Here is a 19882-nt window from a genome sequence, read left to right as displayed (position 1 = left end):
GAATTCTAAAAATCCCAAAAAGTACACAAGACAGCCAGACACAGATAATTTATTTATCAAATATATATATATATATATATATATATATATATATATATATATATATATATATATATATATATATATATATATATATATATATATATATATATATATATATATATATATATATATATATATATATATATATATATATATATATATATATATATATATATATATATATATATATATATATATATATATATATATATATATATATATATATATATATATATATATATATATATATATATATATATATATATATATATATATATATATATATATATATATATATATATATATATATATATATATATATATATATATATATATATATATATATATATATATATATATATATATATATATATATATATATATATATATATATATATATATATATATATATATATATATATATATATATATATATATATATATATATATATATATATATATATATATATCGGCCTAATTCTGATTGATTTTTCTCAGAATGGTAACTTCAAATAATAAAACTAATGCCTTTTGTATTGTACTAGCCTCAGATTCTAGGTAAACATTATTTTAATCTGCTTCTAGCTTCCCTGGGGGCTTCCTTCCTTACCACCTCATGTTGAAGGTTGATAGTTTTCTACTTTATTCATTTTGTGGTGGAAATGGAGACAAGTTAGCACTGTGTATCTGCTCTCCTGCTTCTGCTTGCTGTATAGCTTGCTTGCAGCTGTTCTATCAATTCATATCTTTTATTGATTAAATTTTACATAATTACTAATTCTTTAGCAGTATTTGAGGCAAAATAAATATTTATTATTTTGCCTCCTGCTACCTGCTTTTTTCAGTAACCATAAACACTTCATTATAAATTGATTTCATGTCATTTGCATATCCAAATTTCTTTTATCCATCAGCCATCCATGATCACTTGTTATAGCACATTCTTCTTAGTGTTGCATTTTTATTAGATAGGATTTCATTTCCATCCTCATACCTTTGCAGTGCCACCGGAAATTGTGCCTTTTAAATTCCCTGAGAATGCGGGACGTGATGGTGCTTTTGCTCAAGTAGTCTGCGTGGTGGCTGCGGGAGATGCTCCCTTGAACATCTCATGGCACTACAATGGTGTCAGTGACCTTCCTATGGGCACAAATACACAGCTCATTGGCGACAGAACCTCTATATTGACTATTCCCAGTGTTTCGTGGCTTCATAGTGGCGACTATGATTGTCTTGCACAAAATGGTGCTGGAAAAGTCTCCTTTGCAGCAGAATTATCAGTCCAGGGTAGGAGAGATGTCTGTGCTTTCCTTTTGGGATTGAGCTGCGTGGAACAAAATTTTACTCATCTAGAAAGAAAAAAAAAACATATGTAAAATAGCATTAAATGATGGCATTTATAGGTTTATCAATTTTTCGATAACATGTCATAAGGCCATAAATCCAAATTTTGTAGAAAATTTGCTTTTCTGGATTAACAGTCTGATTATTACCATTATTATCATTAGTATCATTATTATTGTTATTATTTTTATTACTATTATTGATATTGTTATTATTATTGTTATTATTATTATTATTATTATTATTATTATTATTATTATTATTATTATTATTGTTATGTAATATTTCATGGATTGATTATTATTATTATTATTATTTTATTTTATTTATTTATTTATTTATTTATTTTATTTATTTATTTATTTTTTTTTTGAGAATTTACATGAAAGAGATAAGTTACACATTTTTGTAAGTTTTGATAGTTTGGTATTTCATGTCTTCAATAATTTTATGAAACCAGAGCTTTGGTGATTGTTTAGCAAAAATTGAAGTTTCAAAACCATCCAAGAATGCTATAGAAATACAGAATGTTCATGGAAACAGATTCATAGTAAATTATTGTTCATACCTGTTGGCCATGTAGCTCAGTGCCCGTCTGTCTGTCCCAGCTTAACACTAACACATTAGCTATACCACATCTTGCCTAACCTCAGGAACATCATACCCTAATTTTACTTGGAGTTTTTGTAAGGTTGTCAGTATTACACTATTAAACAAAAAAAAAAAAACAAAACAATTATAATAAATATCCATTGAGAATAATTTCTTGAATTGTTTTAGATAAAGATTCATAGTTATGCTAAAACAAAATATCATTCATCTGTTGTAACTGCACAATTGTGAAAAAAATACAGATGCAGTAATTGAACCCATACATTTCTAGAATGAAGGTGGTGATGGTGGTGGTGGTAGCTGTGGCTGTATCTGTGATTACATGTTTGCATTTTGAACAAGACATTGCCTTTCAAGCTCATTTATAGAAATATGATCCTCTGGTTACTCTTGAAATAATTTTCCTCTTGATAATGATAGTGTTTTCTTCAGTGAAGCTTTTTGTCATGAAGTATATGATTGACACCATAAGAAGTAAAGATTAGTCAGTAAATGGAAATTATGTACCATGTTGTACTCTGGGCAGATATAAAAAGTTATCATCTTAATGAAATATGACACAAGTAATTCAACACTTTTGTGACAGAAAATAGATACATACCACATGCAATTATTTTATTAAGAATTAGAGAGCTTTTTGAAACAGGTGAATGAAAATGTTTGATTAAACTATCAGTAACTTGTCTGATTGTGCAAAATTTTGACCGATACTGTAGGCCTTGTGACAACTCCATGCTGTGAAAAGAAAACTTTTAGTTCTAGTGAGTGGTGCTGGTTCTTCTTGGTTGTAACTGAGAATAGTTGCAATCATGTTCTGTTGGGGAGTCCGTTTGTGGTGTCTGGCAGGTTTACTCTCCTTGATATTGCAGAGCTGTTTTTAATACTCTTAGTTTGAGTGGTTTCAAGGTGTGATCCTTTGCTTACTCTCGATACTTAGTTGCCTGTTGTGTTTTTGTGGATTTTATCATTGATGGTGTTGCAGTTTATGGCTTATTTTTCAGTGCTCTTACAACTGGCTGGATTTGTGTTGATACTACTAACAATCGAAACAAGAAAAGAATAGAGGTTTTTTGAAAATATGTTTAAGAGTGTCCGCTACCTCCAAATTTTTTTTCTTCAAAACGAATTGGCTGTACCAATTAAATTAAAATCATTGTTCAGTATCAAAAGAAATGAAGGAACAGGGAGAATCTCATGAAATACATAACCTGATCCTATTCCTTATCCCTTACCACATTATATTTTCTGTTAGCTATCATATGAATCTTTTTTTCCTTTATTTCTATTATTAATAAGTTAACAATTAATAGCATGAAAGTAAGATAGCATGACAAGATGCATAATGTTAGCTGTGTAGTTTTATTATTTTTTTCTGTTGTCTTGAATCGTGTTCAACCACTGGAATTCTTTCCTCACCATACTATAAATAAGTGTTTACTGTTTGCACTACATTTACCTTATACTATGTGATCACTTGTATTTTCAAAAGTATGTAAATAAGGATGAATATTTGATTCCAACTCCTGTGTATATGTTCAAAATTTTTAGACTTTATTGTTACTTACTTTAAATTGTAAATAGATCAGTATAATTAATTCAATGTTGTCATACACAATAAAAAAAAGCAAATATATTGGAATAATTCCACTACATAAAGAATTCCTAGACCAAGTGAATCAAGACACAGGTCATTATGTTGAGTTGTTCATACCTGTAATGATTCCCATAATACTGATCAAACTAAAAGTTTCCCTGCAACATTTTCCCTAGTCTTCTGCCTTCATCATCAAAATTGTATAACACTGCTTTATTTTAGTTTCTGTCTTAGTATGCTCACTTCTCTCTAACCTCACCCAACCATAGAATGTGCTCACTCTCTCTCCTCTATGGTCCTTTTCTAAACTCCCCATTACTTACTCAGCTTGTGGGAATGACTAACTACAGGGACTGAACCATTTCCTTTCAGTTTCCATTTATTTTATGTTTGGTGCTGCATGCTTAGTAATTGCACTGTATTATATTAATGTAGTTTAAATGTATTGATATATTTGATACATTTTCCTGTGTTATATTGTGACATATTGAAATATTGATTATCAATGAAAATACATACTACTTAGTTGTAAGATCAGTGATAACAACAATTTTTAGTAATTGATTTAATTTCTTCTGTTCAAAATAAATGGAAGTAATTATGTGAATTACTTGAAGATTGAGTACCTTAGTATGGAGGGTGTCTTCTTATATATTTCTTGTCGTGGCAACAGTACCACCTCGCTGGATTGTTGAGCCCACTGATAAGGCTTTTGATCTGGGAAGTGATGCACGCCTTGAATGCAAAGCTGACAGCTTCCCCCGACCATCTCTTGGATGGAAGAAGGCTGCAGGTATGTCAGTAATCTCTATCTTTTATGTATTCATGTTGGCATTGTTGCAAGGGTTTGTTTCACAGTATAAGTTAATGATAAAAATTTTACATTTTTATCAAATAAGGAACTCAGCAATAATGATTGAATGATTTCTCCAGGAACCACACCTGGAGATTATCGAGATCTTGTTGTGAGCAACCCCAATGTGAAGGTGACTGATGATGGCACACTTCAAATCATCAACATCCAGAAGTCCCATGAAGGCTACTATCTGTGTGAGGCTAACAATGGCATTGGTGCTGGCCTGTCTACTGTCATCTATGTGCGCGTCCAAGGTCAGTGCTATATTTATGTATGTCTATGGATGCCAGTGAATACAAGGTGTGGAGTGTACATGTTTGAGTAGGAGAGATGGATTTCAACTCATGTGAAAAGAAAATAAGAGAGGTGCACATAAACTTGATGAGCTACTGCCACATAATAGAGGCTGACTTGTACAAATTTGTTCTTGTTCAATTTTGAAAGCAATAGAGATGATACCACAAGGTACTTGGTGAAAATTATAACCAGCAATAAAATGTTATTTCATAATGATTGATTTTTAAGACCCAAAGTTGGTTATTAGACAAGAATCAATAAAGTTATGATGAACAAAGTTTGCTGTTATCTTATGAAATCAACTGTTTTCAGCTCCACCTCAGTTCAAGATTCAGTACCGTAACCAGACTGCCAGCCGAGGAGAAGATGCTGTGCTGGAGTGTGAGGCTGAGGGAGAGACACCCATTGGCATTCTGTGGAGCAAGAGCAAGCACAGCATTGACCAAGCTAAGGAACCAAGGTAATGCCACCCCTTCAATAATCTGTATGTGAAATTTAACCATTTTTATTTACTATACTGATTATGAAAGAAATAGTTACCAATGTGTAATTATCATTATAGATATTAATATTATTAAGGCAAAATTTCTTGTAATAAACACATATACTGTGCACTGTGACCACAACAAACCCAGCCTTCTTTTTTTCCATCTATGAAATTTTACTTACTAATGCCCATCATGAATACCTTCATTAACAATTGTTAATTTTCATCATTATTATTTCAAGGTACACCATCCGTGAGGAGATGCGTGGTGGCAGTGTTCACAGTAGCCTGCACATCAAGACAACTGATCGGTCAGACTCTGCTGTGTATACCTGTGTCGCAACTAATGCTTTTGGAAGTGCTGACACTAACATCAACCTTATCATTCAAGGTTTGTTTGTTCTGATGAAAAACTAAATTAATTTTAGTAATTCTATAAGCTAATATATTTTTACTTTTGTACTACTTCGTGTTGCAGAAGTACTTTTCATTGTTGTCACTGAAGTGTGTTTGTCCATCATAGTTCCTGTGTTCATGTGAAGAGATGACACGTTGCAAGTGACACTCTACAAAGTCATCCACTTTGAATTAAAAAGGAAATGAGGAGAATCTCCTTTTACAAATATTTACCCATAGTCCATCCTTACTCAGAGTCTTGTGGCAAATATTCATGCATAGTTCTCATCTACATGGTATACCATTACACAGTTCATTGTTTTGTTTGTAACTTTTTATCAAATTACCCAAGTTGAGTTTTTTTTATCCTTGCATCAAGTTCACTTGAATCTACTACTTAATTATTTTTATTTATTGAAATGACATTATACAACCTCAGTCTTGTGACATTAGAGGTAGCTCCCCCTACAACTAACATTTACTACTGCTTCTGGATGCCAGTCAATGTGGACCATTCAGGAATGTACTTATCATATAACAGATGTCTAATAGCTGCCTGTCACATGACTTCAAAAAAAGTTAGTTTTTTGAAGCAATACTAAAGCTGCAAAGTATTTGTGGATGTAGAGATCAAGAAAAGTGCAACAAAATGAATAGTGTAATTTTTTTTTTTTTTTTTTTTTTTTTTTTTCATTTAGTAGAATTGCTACATGGGATTTTCTTAACCATATACATAGTCAAGATGGTAAAGATAAAGCTTATATTCTCTAATGTGATACTTTCTTTTTATGTTGTGTACAGAACGCCCAGAACAGCCAAGCAGTCTGAAGGTTCTTGACAAGAGTGGCCGCTCTGTTGAGCTCTCATGGACCCGTCCCTATGATGGAAACTCCCCCATCACCCGATACATTGTGGAATACAAACTCAGCCGACGTATGCACCGAGATTGTTGTGTTGTCACAGATGTTGATGTTGATCGTTATTGATAATGGACAGTTGCCATTGAACAAAGAATCAACTAATGAATAGGAAAAAGCTAGCCAATTCTCTCTCTCTCTCTCTCTCTCTCTCTCTCTCTCTCTCTCTCTCTCTCTCTCTCTCTCTCTCTCTCTCTCTCTCTCTCTCTCTCTCTCATATTAGCCTTGATTATTTAAGAAGTGAGTGAAGATAGTTTTGATTTGGATCATTTGTGTAGGTAGCAGCATTGTGTACAAGTATTACATGGATTTGCCAGGTAACTGGGAGACTGATGGTGAGCGCATGATGGTTCCTGGTGAGCAGAGCATGGCTGCTGTACTCGACCTCCGACCTGCAACAACTTATCACCTCCGCATTGTTGCCAGGAACGAGATTGGGGACTCTGAGCCCTCTGACACTGTCACTATTATCACTGCTGAAGAAGGTAATAATAAGTTTAATGTTTTATCATTTTTACATTTTACAATGAGCTCTTTTTATGTATGCAGTCATTATTGTTATATTCTTTGTAAGTTAGTTCTGATTCATTTAGTACATAGATAAAACATTTGACTGATAGAAAAAAAACTTGTACATATGTGGAAATTAATGTTACTGATATATTGTGAATTACAGCTCCTAGTGGCCCCCCTCGTGATCTCAAGGTAACCGCTGTGGATCAGACTTCCCTGCGTGTGACCTGGAAGCCTCCCCTCAGAGAGGAGTGGAACGGTGATATTCAGGGCTACCAAGTTGGCTACCGTCTGGCATCTTCAAACAATTCCTACGTGTTTGAGACTGTTGAGTTCAGTAAGGAGATGGGCAAGGAGCATCACTTGGTTATTTCCAAGCTCAAGTAAGTTTAGAAGTCATTTACCACAAAAGAAAGTGTAAAGACTAGACCTTTAATTCTTAAAATGATTTTTTTGTTTACAAGATGCATTTTTTTCCCCAAAAAATAACATGAAAAATATTTGTGTGTTTTCCAAGACGAATATTATATTATGGCAGCAACGTCCAGGCTGAAGTGAGTTTGGATGCTCACCATATTGGCTTGACCAATAGGGACATGTATTTGTTTGTTGTCATTACATTTTAAAGTTAATTAAGTAACTAAGTAATTCAGCCTTTTGTATGTAATTACCTAGTAGTACATTTGTGATGAGTACTCCAGCAAACTTGTGATGAGACCTGAGACTTCATAGTTTTAAGAAAAGGTTACATAAATTCATGGATATGTTGAAGCTGTTCTTGTGTGAGAATGACTCTCTCTCTCTCTCTCTCTCTCTCTCTCTCTCTCTCTCTCTCTCTCTCTCTCTCTCTCTCCCTCTCTCTCCCTCTCTCTCTCCCTCCTCTCTCCAGTATTAGGTGCATCTCCTAAGCTGTAAAATACAGTATTTTTCCAACCTCAAGTAAGTGTAGAGGTCATGTACCACAAAAGAAAGTGTAAACACCAGACCTTTATTTCTTAAAAGGATGTAGAAAGAATCAAACATTATAAATTTGCTGTCATACCTAATCCCTGTTGAAATAGGTAACTGAGTTTTTTTACCATAATGCATTTCTGTGTCAGTATTTAAGGTGTGAATTCATAATTACCACTATAGTCTCCTAGCAATTTTGCATCATCAGCAAACAAATTGATATAACTGGTTACCCCATTTTGTATGTCATTTATATATACAGGCAACCCCCCCTTAATGAAGGGGTTACGTTCCTAAAAACACTTCGTTAAGCGAAACTTCGTTAAGCGAACCGATTATAACAAGTTTAACCCCTGACTTGAACTTCCATTGAGAGTAAACAAAGTGAGAGTGCATCATAGTACAGTGAAAGGTTTAATGAAAGTAAAAATTATGAAGTTAAACATTTAGGCAGTTTAATTTAAGTCATTATTTATGTACATAACTTTAAAATGTTGACGATCTTAAATTTATGAAGGGATGGAGAGTGAAACGGGAAAAACATTAACCGGCAACCTGTGGAATGTAAACAAAGGAAGCATCATTGTATCACATACAAAACTTATGTACCACATTTCCACAAGGCTTTCCATTTTATCCTTTGTAGAGTCATGAGTTCAAGTGGTTCTTTTAGCTTGCAAGGAAGATATGGTCTCACCAGCCTTCTTAATAGAGTCTACTGACTTGAAAATAGTAGAGACAGTAAATGGAGTCAAGATGGTGGCGAGCAATGCTATTAGTTTTCTTGCCTCTCTCATGTCTGTGAATAATATCCAGTTTAAGTTTGAGAGTAAGAGACTTCCTGGTCCTCTTAGGAACGCTAGGCCACATTGCAGGGCGTTTTGGTGGTAAGTTGAGCGAGGGAAGACGAGCTGTTGCTGATGCTGTTATTGTTTTGAACAAGGGAGTGAGTGGTGCACGTGTTGTCCATGAGAGGCTTGATCTTGATCTGGATCTTGATTCCAAAGGTGTGCCAAGATTTCTCCTGAGGCAGGCCTTAGTATCGGCAGCTTCTGGTGTATTCAAAAGCTTGTCGGATTCCATGATACGGCAGGGCTTTCAAACTTAGAAAGAATTACCTGGATAAAACTTTGTTAAAGTGAGTTTGGTGTTCGTTAAACGAGCAGATGGTAGTAAAATGAAACCTTCATTGTAGCGAAATTTCGTTGTGTGAACCTTCATTAAGCGGGGGTTGCCTGTACCTGGAACATAATGGGGGCTAACATTGACCCTTGTGGCACGCCAATTGTTACTTTACCCCAAGATGAGTATGTATCTCTAATCAGAGTTCTCATCTCTCTGTCCTTCAAGTAATCCCTTATCCAATCTTACAAAGTTCTTCTCAGTCCTCCTATGCTCTTTAACTTAAAAAGTAGTCTGCCATGAGGGACTATCAAAAGCCTTTTTATATCCAGGTATACCGTATCCACCCATCCATATCTGCTCTCCAGTCCTTCTATAACTCTTGAGTAGAAACTTGATAAATTCAACATACATGACTGTCCTGTCCTGAACCCAAATTGTCTGTTCGATGTAACTTGTTCTTCTTCCAGATATTTAACCCATTTTTTTTTTATAACAATTCCACATATCTTCCCCTCAACACTTGTAAGGGACAATGGTCTGTAATTTAATAGCTCAGTTGACTTTCCTCCTTTGAATATTGGTATTATGTTGGCTCTCTTCCATTCTAGTGATACTTTCCCTTCTTTTAATGAACTTGTAACCATTTCCCAAATTGGATCTGACAGCTGCTCTTTGCATTCTTTAAGTGCCCAGCCTGAGACACCACCCAGCCCCATTGCTTCCAATATCTTCTTTGTGCACTATGATTTCCTGCAATCCTTGGCAATGCAATGTCCTATTTGGTTCTGCAAATTCCCCTTCTTTAGTGAACACAGTTTTGAAACTCTCATTCATTATTTCACTCATTTCCTTTGCTGTTTGGTATGTCTTCCCTCCTTTAATTATTTTTCTATTGTTTCCTTATTCTTTATCTTACCATTTATAAATTTGTAGAAAAGCATGGGTTCATCTTTGCTTTTTCGCACCACATCTTTCTCAAAGTTTCTTTTTTCCTCTCTCCTTACTCTAATATGTTTATTTCTTCCATCCTTATACTGCTGTCTGTGTGTCTTTACCTAGTTGTATTGTACAGGGTTTGAGCGGGGCTCATAGTGTCCTGTCTCTATGTCTCCATTTATCCAATTTTTCCTTAAAGTTATACACATTATGTACTGTAACAACTGTGTGTGTGTGTGTGTGTGTGTTTAATAATTGTCTTCTTTTCATTGTGCAGTGTGTACACCGAGTATGCTGTTGTTGTTTCTGCTTTCAATAAAATTGGACAAGGACCCAAAACTGAGGAATTTCTGGCTTACACTGCGGAAGGAACTCCCCAGCAGCCCCCACAAGATGTCACCTGTACCACCCTCACTTCTCAGACTATCCGTGTGTCCTGGTCCTCTCCTCCACTGGAAACTGTTCAGGGAGTCATCAAGGGATACAAGGTGTTCTATGGACCCTCAGATGTGTGGTATGGTAAGTGGTGCATGAAATAATGTCTCTCATAAACTTGAACACTAGATACTCATTATTTATTTTACTGAAATGTGTAAAGATGGTCAGAAATATAGTTCAAGTCTGTCATTCATTTCATTATTTATTTGTCTATATAGATGAGGAGAGCAAGGATATCAAGATCACTCCTTCCACTGAGACCCATCTTCATGGCCTTCAGAAGTACACCAACTACAGCCTTCAGGTTCTGGCTCACACTTCTGGTGGTGAGGGAGTTCGCTCACAGCCAATTCACTGCCAGACTGATCAGGATAGTAAGTACTTCTAGATATTGTGCATTTTAAATTGCTATGATTGCTTAATGATTATCAAGAACTTTTCTATCAGTGAAAGACAAATCAATGGTATGTCATCTGTTTTGAATTTCTGATTTGTTTTTTATGCCAGATCAAAGCATTTTGGTGTTGTAAATAATATGCAAGATACTTGGTCGTGCAGCAGTACATATCTCATTCTCATGGACTTTGTATGGAAAGACATTTTACAAACATCCTTACAGTTCCTGAGGCACCCACATCCGTCAAGGCCTTAGTTATGTCCGCCGACTCTATCCTTGTGTCATGGCTTCCTCCTGAGCGACCCAATGGAATCATCACACAGTACACTGTTTACTACAAGGAGCATGGCAAGAGTGACAGCGAGGTAAGGATGCCATGCTGTTTTACTCAGATCTTTATTTCATAGAGTCACTCATACTATTCCTAAAGGTAAAATTAGTTCCTTCTCTAAGACTTTTTGCTAAGTTGATATGAAAGAGGTAGGAATTCCTACACATTCACCACACATAGATATGCAGTGGCATTTCCTGGTCAACAAGTGTGGCAGTGCCAGCATGGTATGTAACAATTTTTAGTACTAGCATTCCCTCTCTGTAAATGAAAAGATACTAGTTTGGTTGGCTGCACCCAATGCTTGATATGAGATAGGGCCAGTGCTCATGCATCCCTAGAATACTGCCTAGATATATCTGTAATATCAAAGTAAAGAGTGGATTAGGAAAGCATGCCTAGTCGTTAAGAAAGACATGGATAAGTCAGTATTGGCCGGATAATTATGCATAGACTGATTTATTCTCTTAAAGTGACATATAACCAACATAATCATAAAATGGAGAAAAAAGTGTTGAATGATGAAGTTTCTTTTTAACTCTGCATATATTTCCATACCTTAGAAATGTGTTTGTGTGGGTATTTACCTAGTTGTTTACTTAGTTGTATTGTACAGGGTTCATTCGGGGCTCATAGTGCCCTGTCTCCATGTCTCCATTTATCCAATTTTTCCTTAAAATCATGCACATTATGTGCTGTAACAACTTCATCACTCAATGCATTCCACTTTTCCACTGTTCTATGTGGAGAACTATTTTCCAATATCCTTCACACACTGCTTCATCCTAATCTTCTTTACATGTCCTCTTGTCCTTCCATCTTCTTTGTCACCAGCACCAGTTATTCCTTGTCTATCTTTTCAATGCCATTTACTATTTTATACATTGTTATTAGGTCTCCTCATTCTCTTCTATCTTGTAATTTATCATTAATTCCAGTAGGGATAATATAGTGAATAAGACTAGAGTCCCAAACTATCAGAAAGGCAATTATGGTAGGTTACGTCAGTTATTAGGAGAGGTAAACTGGGAAGATAGTTTTGGAAATAAAACTGCACAGGAGATGTGGGATATTTTTAAGGTTGTAGTAAAGGGTATAGTGATACAGTGTATCCCTTATAAAGATATAAGGCAGAGAAACAGGAAGCCATTATGGTGGACTCATGAGATAGGTAGCCAGATCAGAGAGAAGAAGAGGGCATACAGAGAGTTGCAGAAAAGTGGGAAGATGTAGATTTGATTAGGTACAGACAGGTCAGAGATGATTTGAGTAAGGTTATAAAAAAAAGTAAAAGGCAGGCAGAGATAAAACTAGCTAGAGCTGGGAGTAAAGATTCCAAAAAATTATATAGTTATTACAAGGTCAGTGATAAAAGAAATAAGGATAGGATTGGACCACTCAGAAAAGATGGTGTAGTAGTGGGTCAAAATGAAGACATAGTAGAATTATTGAATGAACAATTTTCTTCAGTATTTACTAGGGAAAGAATAGGAAATCCTGTTACAAACAGTGCGACGAGTAGTTTAAGAGCTTTAGAAAATATTGATATAAAACCGGGAATTGTTAGGAAATTTATTCTTGAACTAGACAATAGGAAAGCTAGTGGTCCTGATGAGCTACATGCCAGAGTACTTAGGGAGGGTGTAGACAGTATTTCTGAAGCACTTAAGTTAATCTTTGAAAGATCACTTAGGTTTGCTGAGATACCACAGGACTGGAAGTTAGCTAATGTTACTCCAATATTTAAAAAAGGTAGGAAGGATGATGCGAATAATTATAGACCGATCAGTTTAACTAGTATAGTATGTAAGATCCTAGAGAAAATCATTAAGGGTAGTATTTGGGAGCATTTAAATGAGAATAGATTAATTAGAGATACCCAACATGGCTTTAGATCAGGAGGTCCTGTCTTACAAATTTGCTCGATATCTTAGAATATATTACCAAGGAGTTAGATGATGGAAATAGCATAGATGTTATATATCTAGATTTTAGCAAGGCGTTTGATAAGGTACCGCATAGGAAGCTAGTGTACAAATTGAGACTACATGGGATAGGGGGTAGGTTAGTTGATTGGATTAGTGAATGGCTTTCTGATAGGAAACAGAGAGTAGTATTAAATGGGACAATGTCTGAGTGGAAGGAAGTGGTTAGTGGGGTACCCCAAGGATCAGTGCTAGGACCTCTTCTTTTCTTGGTGTACATTAACGATTTAGATATAGGAATTAGTAGCAAAGTATCAAAGTTTGCAGATGATACTAAGATAGCATGTGCAGTACAGGGTGAAAAGGACAATTACAGAATACAACGAGACCTGGACAGGCTGATAGCATGGGCAGACAGGTGGCAGATGGAGTTTAATTCTAAAAGTGTCAGGTTATGCATTTAGGTAAAGACAACACAAACTTTAACTATGAGATGGAGGGATGTTGGCTAGAGGCAGTAGAGGAAGGAAAGGATTTAGGAGTAGTGATAGACAGGACTATGAAATTTTCAAAGCAATGTTTAGAAGCAAGAAATAGGGCAAATAGGATCCTGGGTTTTATAAATAGAAATGTTAGTTATAAAAGTAAGGAAGTGGTGCGTAGCTTATATAATTCCTATGTTAGGCCCCATTTAGAGTATTGCATACAGGCCTGGTCACCCCACTATAGGCAGGATATCAACATGTTAGAAGCAGTTCAGAGAAGAGCAACTAGGATGATACCAGCTTTGAAGTGCCTGTAGTATAGAGATAGATTAAAGGCATTAAACATGTTTTCATTTGAGAGGAGATGTATAAGAGGGGATATGATAGAGTTATTTAAAATGTTCTCAGATACAAACTACATAGATGTGAGATCTTTCTTTACCTTAGAGGAGGAAGTAGGACTAGAAATCATGGCAGGAAGATTAGAAAGCAAGGCTGCAGGTTAGATATAAGAAAATATTTCTTTAGTCATAGGGTGGTAGACTTCTGGAATGCATTGCCAGAGACGGTTGTAAATAGCACTAGTTTGACAATGTTTAAAAACAGATTAGATAAGCACTTAAATTTATTAGATTTATAATTATGTATAGCGCTGCATGATAGTTTTTATAAGAAATTTACTATAGTTAAACAAGACATGATCCCCATGTATGGTGATTACAGATTGTAGAGGAATTCGATGCAGGACTTAGCCCTGTTAATGGGCCAAATATTTAGAATTAGTATATAATGTATTGTGTACTTGTAAGTGTATCTTTAAGTACTGATGACGAGGTCGCTGTGCGACTGATACAGGATAACCTAGATGGGCCCTGGTGGCCCTTTGTTATCCTATTATTTATGTTATGTTATGTTATATGTTAGTCCCATTTCCTTCCGCCTTTCATCATATGTTAGGTTCTTTAGTTCCGGTACCATCTTTGTAGCTATCTTGCAGATCCACTCTAATGTTCTTATATTCTTTTTCAAGCTCAGCGACCACACCACTGGTGCATATTCCAATTTTGGATGTATCATGCTCGTAATAATATTTTTCATATCTTTGTCTAAGTACAGAAATGCCACCCTAATATTAGTCAACATTTTATATGTTGATCCAAATATCTTACTTATATGTTTTCTGGGTTCAAATTTTCTGGTATAACCACTCCCTGATCTTTTTCCTCTTCAGTCTTCATTATTTGTTCCTCTCCCATCAGATAGTTCCATACCAGTCTTCTCTTACTCTTTCCTAATTCCATTACGGGATATTTCTTGGCATTGAATTCTAACTTCCATGTCTTACTCCAATTATAAATTTTGTTTATATCTTCCTGCAGCAACAAACAATCCTCTCAGGTCTTGATTACTCTTACCAATTTTACATCATCAGCAAACAAATTAACATAACTGGTCACTCCATTCTGTATGTTGTTTATACATACCTGGAACATAATGGGAGCTAACACTGACCCTTGTGGCACTCCATTTGTTACTTTTCTCCAAGATGAGTGTGTATCTCTGATCATAGTCCTCATCTCTCTGTCCTTCAAATAATCCCTTATCCAGTCTAACAAAGTTCCTCACAGGTTTCCTATGTTCTCTAGTTTTCTAAGTAGTCTTCCATGAGGGACTTTATCAAAAGCCTCTTATATGTCCAGGTATACTGTGTCCACCCAACTATCTTTGCTTTCCAGTCCTTCTATTACTCTCCAGTAGAAAAAATAATAAATTTGATACACACATGACCGTCCTGTCCTGAACCCAAATTGTCTGCTTGATATGACTTGGTCTTCTTCCAGATGATTAACCCATTTTTCTTTGATAATTATTTTACACAACTTTCCCATAACGCTTGTAAGTGATATCGGTCTGTAATTTAATGGCTCATATGCCTTTTCCCCTTTAGATATCAGTATTACATTGGCTCTTTTTCATTCTAGTGGAACTTTCCCTTCATTTAGTGAACTTGTAATTATTTCACAAATTGGATCCGATAGTTGCTCTTTACATTCTTTTAGCACCCAGCATGATACACTATCTGGCCCTATTGCTTTTCTGACATCCAAATTATCCAATAATCTTCTAGTATCCTCTTTGTGCACTGTGATTTCCTGTAATCCTTGGTAATGCAATAACCTATTAGATTCTGCAAAATCTTCTTCAGTGAATACCGTTTTGAAGTGTGTGTGTGTATTTACCTAATTGTATTTACCTAATTGTAACATACGGGAAAAGAGCTATGCTCGTACTGTCCCGTCTCCATATCTACTAATGTCCAGCTTTTTCTTAAAATCATGAATATTCCTCGCGTTGACCACTTCCACGTCTAAACTATTCCATGCTTCCACCCTTCTATGAGGGAAGCTATATTTTTTCACATCTCTCCTACAAGTGGCCATTTTTAGTTTTTTCCCATGCCCTCTCGACATACATACACTTTCTCTATTTTTGATGTTGTTGTTCACATGTCTGTAAAAAAGCCTTGGTTGGTCTTTACATTTATCAATTATATCCTTTTCTTGTTTCTTTCTTTCTTCTCTTCTAATCAACACATATTCATTTCTTGCTCTTTTGTAACTTTCCCACTGCTTAATCCATCTTTTCCTTCTCCACCTCTTCCATGCATCCTCTTTTCTTGTTCTAGCCTTTTCACATCTATCGTTAAACCAGTCCTGCTTTCCAACTTCTCTATGTTGTCTTATTGGTACAAATTTTTCTCACCCTTTGTATATTTTATAAATTCCTTCCACTTTTCATTTGCTCCTTAGCACTCTTGAATTTCATCCAATTTGTCTCTTGAAAGAATTTCTTTAGGTTTCCAAAATCTGTCTTGGCATAATTCCATCTTCCCACTTTATATTCTTCATTTCTTCTAGATTTCTCTTCATCTATCACCTTGAACTCCAAAACTGCATGATCACTCTTTGCTAAAGGGCACTCCACCCTCATCTCCTCAATGACCATTGGCTCTGTACTAAAGACCAAGTCCAGTCTTGACGATGCTCCTCTCCTCCAAACCTAGTATCTTCTTTGACCCACTGAGTTAACACATTTTCCATTGCCAGTGTCAATAGTGTATTTCCCATGTTGTCTCTGATCCTTCCATTGACCAGTCCTCCCAACACACCTCTTTACAATTAAAATCTCCCATCATTATAGTTCGTTCACAGCCACCCAACATTTCTTCCAGACATGTTCCTGTATCTCTTATCATTTCTTCATATTCCTGTACTGACCATGCATTTGTCTTAGGTGGTACGTACACCACTATGTAGTGCCTCTTTTTCCTTCATTAGTTTCTGCTCTGATCTTTAGCACTTCTGCCTTTCCCATACCTTCTTTCACTTGATCCACCTTTATATCTTTTTAACCAGCAACATCACTCCTCCTCCCATCTTACCTACTCTATTTCTTTTCCAAACATTATATTTCCTTCTCCAACCATCATCAGGTCTTCTCCTCTCTCAGTTTTGTTTCAGTAAGACCCACAATATCTGGGTTCTTGTCCCTCAAGTAATCGTTGAGTTCTAAAATCCCGATATCACTCCATTTATGTTGGAATACATTACATTCCGCTCATCGTAAGTTTCTTTAGTCCTTTCTTACTGTACTTTTCTGGGTTATGAACCACTTCCTCAGTCTCATATCCAAGATTCTCCAGAAAAACTCTTTCTTCTCCTCTTCTGTCCTCTCTTCATTTTTTTCAAAGCCTCCTTTCTCAACTCATTTAACATTTCTCTTTCCTTTTCACCGAGATCTCTTCTCAACCAAATCTTCCTTGTTGTTTCCTGCTGGGCTAGCCTCCATGACTTCTCCACCAATTCATCTACATCCTTTTGTGACTTAAGTTTGATTCTTATTGGCCTCATACCTTCTCCTGTGAACTTTCCAATTCTATGGAAGTCCTCTATTTCTTGTACTAGGTCTTTTCCTCCTCCTGCACCACATTAATGATATTATTTATCACCTTTTTTATGTTTTTTCTCTCTCCATTTTACTTGGTGTCTTATCCTCCTCCACACCAAATATCACCACACATCTCTTTTTGTCTACAGTTTCCCTCACCAATGTCTCATTTGACTTAATAACCTTCACCACTTTCTCAGCAATCTTCTCTTCTATGATCTGTTGATCTATAATTTCAGCAAGGCCCAAAGTTTTCTCCCCAGACTCTTTGATTTCCTTTTCCAGACTTGCAACTTTGTAATTTACCTCCTTTCTTTCCACTTCCTGACTTTTTTTCCATTCAGCCTGCTTCTCCATCACTTTTCCTAAAGATTCTCCACATTTTCGCAATTCACTTTAATTAACTTAACTTCCTCTTTCAGTGCTTCATTTTCTTCTTCATTTCAGCGCACTCTTTCATTACATTGTCATAACTCGTTTCCAGGCCCCATACTTTTCAAACAGTTTTTCAATTTTACCTTCCAACTCCAGAATTTTCTTCACATAAACGCTCTTCTCCATTATTCCTTGAAATCCTGTGAAGTCTGATTCATCTTTCGAGTTCACGGCCGCCATGTTGCGCAGATGTAAACAAACCAGCTGATGGCTCAAACGCAGGCTACAGTTTATATTCACCTTCCCTGGACATTATTTTGCTAATCAACAGTTAACATGACTATATGGAGACAGGACAAACATTACAAGCTCCTTTCCCACCTTGGTTACTCTTAGGCAATGGTAACTGTAGAATTAGAGATGATTGCTCTGGAGCTCAGCGACCACATCCGCCATCGACGATGTGTATTTACCTAATTGTATTTACCTAATTGTAACATACGGGAAAAGAGCGATGCTCGTGTTGTCCCGTCTCCATATCTATTAATGTCCAGCTTTTTCTTAAAATCATGAATATTCCTTGCGTTGACCACTTCCACGTCTAAACTATTCCATGCTTCCACCCTTCTATGAGGAAGCTATATTTTTCACATCTCTCCTATAAGTGGCCATTTTAGTTTTTCCCATGCCCTCTCGACATTCTTCCATTCCACATACACAGATCTTCCCTATCCATTTTTCCATGCCAATCATCACTCTGTATATTGCTATCAGGTCTCCCTTTCTCTTCTGTTTTCCAGGGTTGGAAGTTGCATTCTTTTCAGTCTGTCTTCATAAGTCAAATCTCTTAAGTCAGGCACCATTTTCGTTGCAGCCCTCTGTACTTTCTCTAGTTTCCTTATGTGTTTCTTTAAGTTCGAGCCCACTGTATTGTTGCATATTCAAGCCTCGGTCTTATCATTGCAGTAATTATTTTCTTCATCATTTCTTCATCTAGATATACGAACGCCACTCTTATGTTCCTCAATAAGTTCAATACTTCTCCAATTATTTTGTTTATATGTCTCTCTGGCGATAGGTCATTGGTAATTGTCACCCCAAGGTCTTTTTCTTCATGACTGGTTTTATGTCTTCATTTCCTATCTTGTACATACTCCTGATTCTTCTTTCACTCTTGCCAAACTCTATTTTCTTGCATTTTGTCGTGTTGAACTCCATTTGCCATGTACAGCTCCATTTCCATATTCTGTCCAAGTCTTCCTGGAGTAGTTCGCAATCTTTGTCACATCTCACTTTTCGTAACAATTTTGCATCGTCTGCAAATAGGCTCACATAACTGGACACCCCATCCACCATGTCATTTATGTAGACTGCGAACATTACTGGTGCCAACACTGATCCCTGTGGAACTCCACTCTCCACCAATCCCCATTCTGATGGTCTGTCCTTAATTATTGTTCTCATTTCTCTTCCTACCAAAAGTCTTCCATCCATTTTAGTAAACTGCCATGCACTCCTCCTACCATTTCAAGTTTCCAGATCAGTCTCTGGTGTGGTACCTTATCAAAGGCCTTTTTTAAATCCAGATATATTCCATCAGCCCAACCATCTCTTTCCTGTATTACATCTATCACCCTCGAATAGTAACATATCAGGTTTGTCGTGCATGAACGCCCTTTCCTAAAACCAAATTGACACTCACAAAGTATGTCATTTTTCTCCAAGAAGTCTGTCCATCTAGTCTTCACCACCCTCTCACACATCTTAGCTACCACACTTGTAAGTGACACTGGTCTATAGTTCAATGGGTCTCTCTTGTTACCTGATTTATAGATTGGGACAATGTTAGCTCTTTTCCAGTCTTGGGGCACTACGCCTTCCCTTAATGAGGCATCAATTACTTCACAAACTTT

General features: G+C 35.9%; 1 protein-coding gene across 50 annotated transcripts in view; it reads left to right on the top strand.

Moving 5' to 3' along the window:
* LOC123513214 (Down syndrome cell adhesion molecule-like protein Dscam2) overlaps positions 1 to 19882 on the top strand; it is a 424526-nt gene that overhangs the window by 294313 nt on the left and 110331 nt on the right. For 48 of the 50 annotated variants that reach the window (XM_045270251.1, XM_045270253.1, XM_045270254.1 and 45 more), the window contains exons 16-26: positions 1045 to 1329; positions 4266 to 4385; positions 4526 to 4702; positions 5058 to 5205; positions 5475 to 5623; positions 6430 to 6561; positions 6863 to 7030; positions 7222 to 7441; positions 10348 to 10589; positions 10727 to 10882; positions 11128 to 11270. In XM_045270251.1, coding sequence (XP_045126186.1) covers positions 1045 to 1329; positions 4266 to 4385; positions 4526 to 4702; positions 5058 to 5205; positions 5475 to 5623; positions 6430 to 6561; positions 6863 to 7030; positions 7222 to 7441; positions 10348 to 10589; positions 10727 to 10882; positions 11128 to 11270 — 1940 coding nt within the window. The remainder of the gene's footprint in view (positions 1 to 1044; positions 1330 to 4265; positions 4386 to 4525; positions 4703 to 5057; positions 5206 to 5474; positions 5624 to 6429; positions 6562 to 6862; positions 7031 to 7221; positions 7442 to 10347; positions 10590 to 10726; positions 10883 to 11127; positions 11271 to 19882) is intronic. The other 2 variants (XM_045270277.1, XM_045270278.1) reach the window with 1 other exon arrangement.

Source organism: Portunus trituberculatus, chromosome 35 (genome assembly GCF_017591435.1).
Source record: "Portunus trituberculatus isolate SZX2019 chromosome 35, ASM1759143v1, whole genome shotgun sequence".
Taxonomy (NCBI): domain Eukaryota; kingdom Metazoa; phylum Arthropoda; class Malacostraca; order Decapoda; family Portunidae; genus Portunus; species Portunus trituberculatus.
The sequence above is the reverse complement of the archived record's forward strand: the minus strand, read 5'-3'. Positions and strand labels throughout refer to the sequence as shown.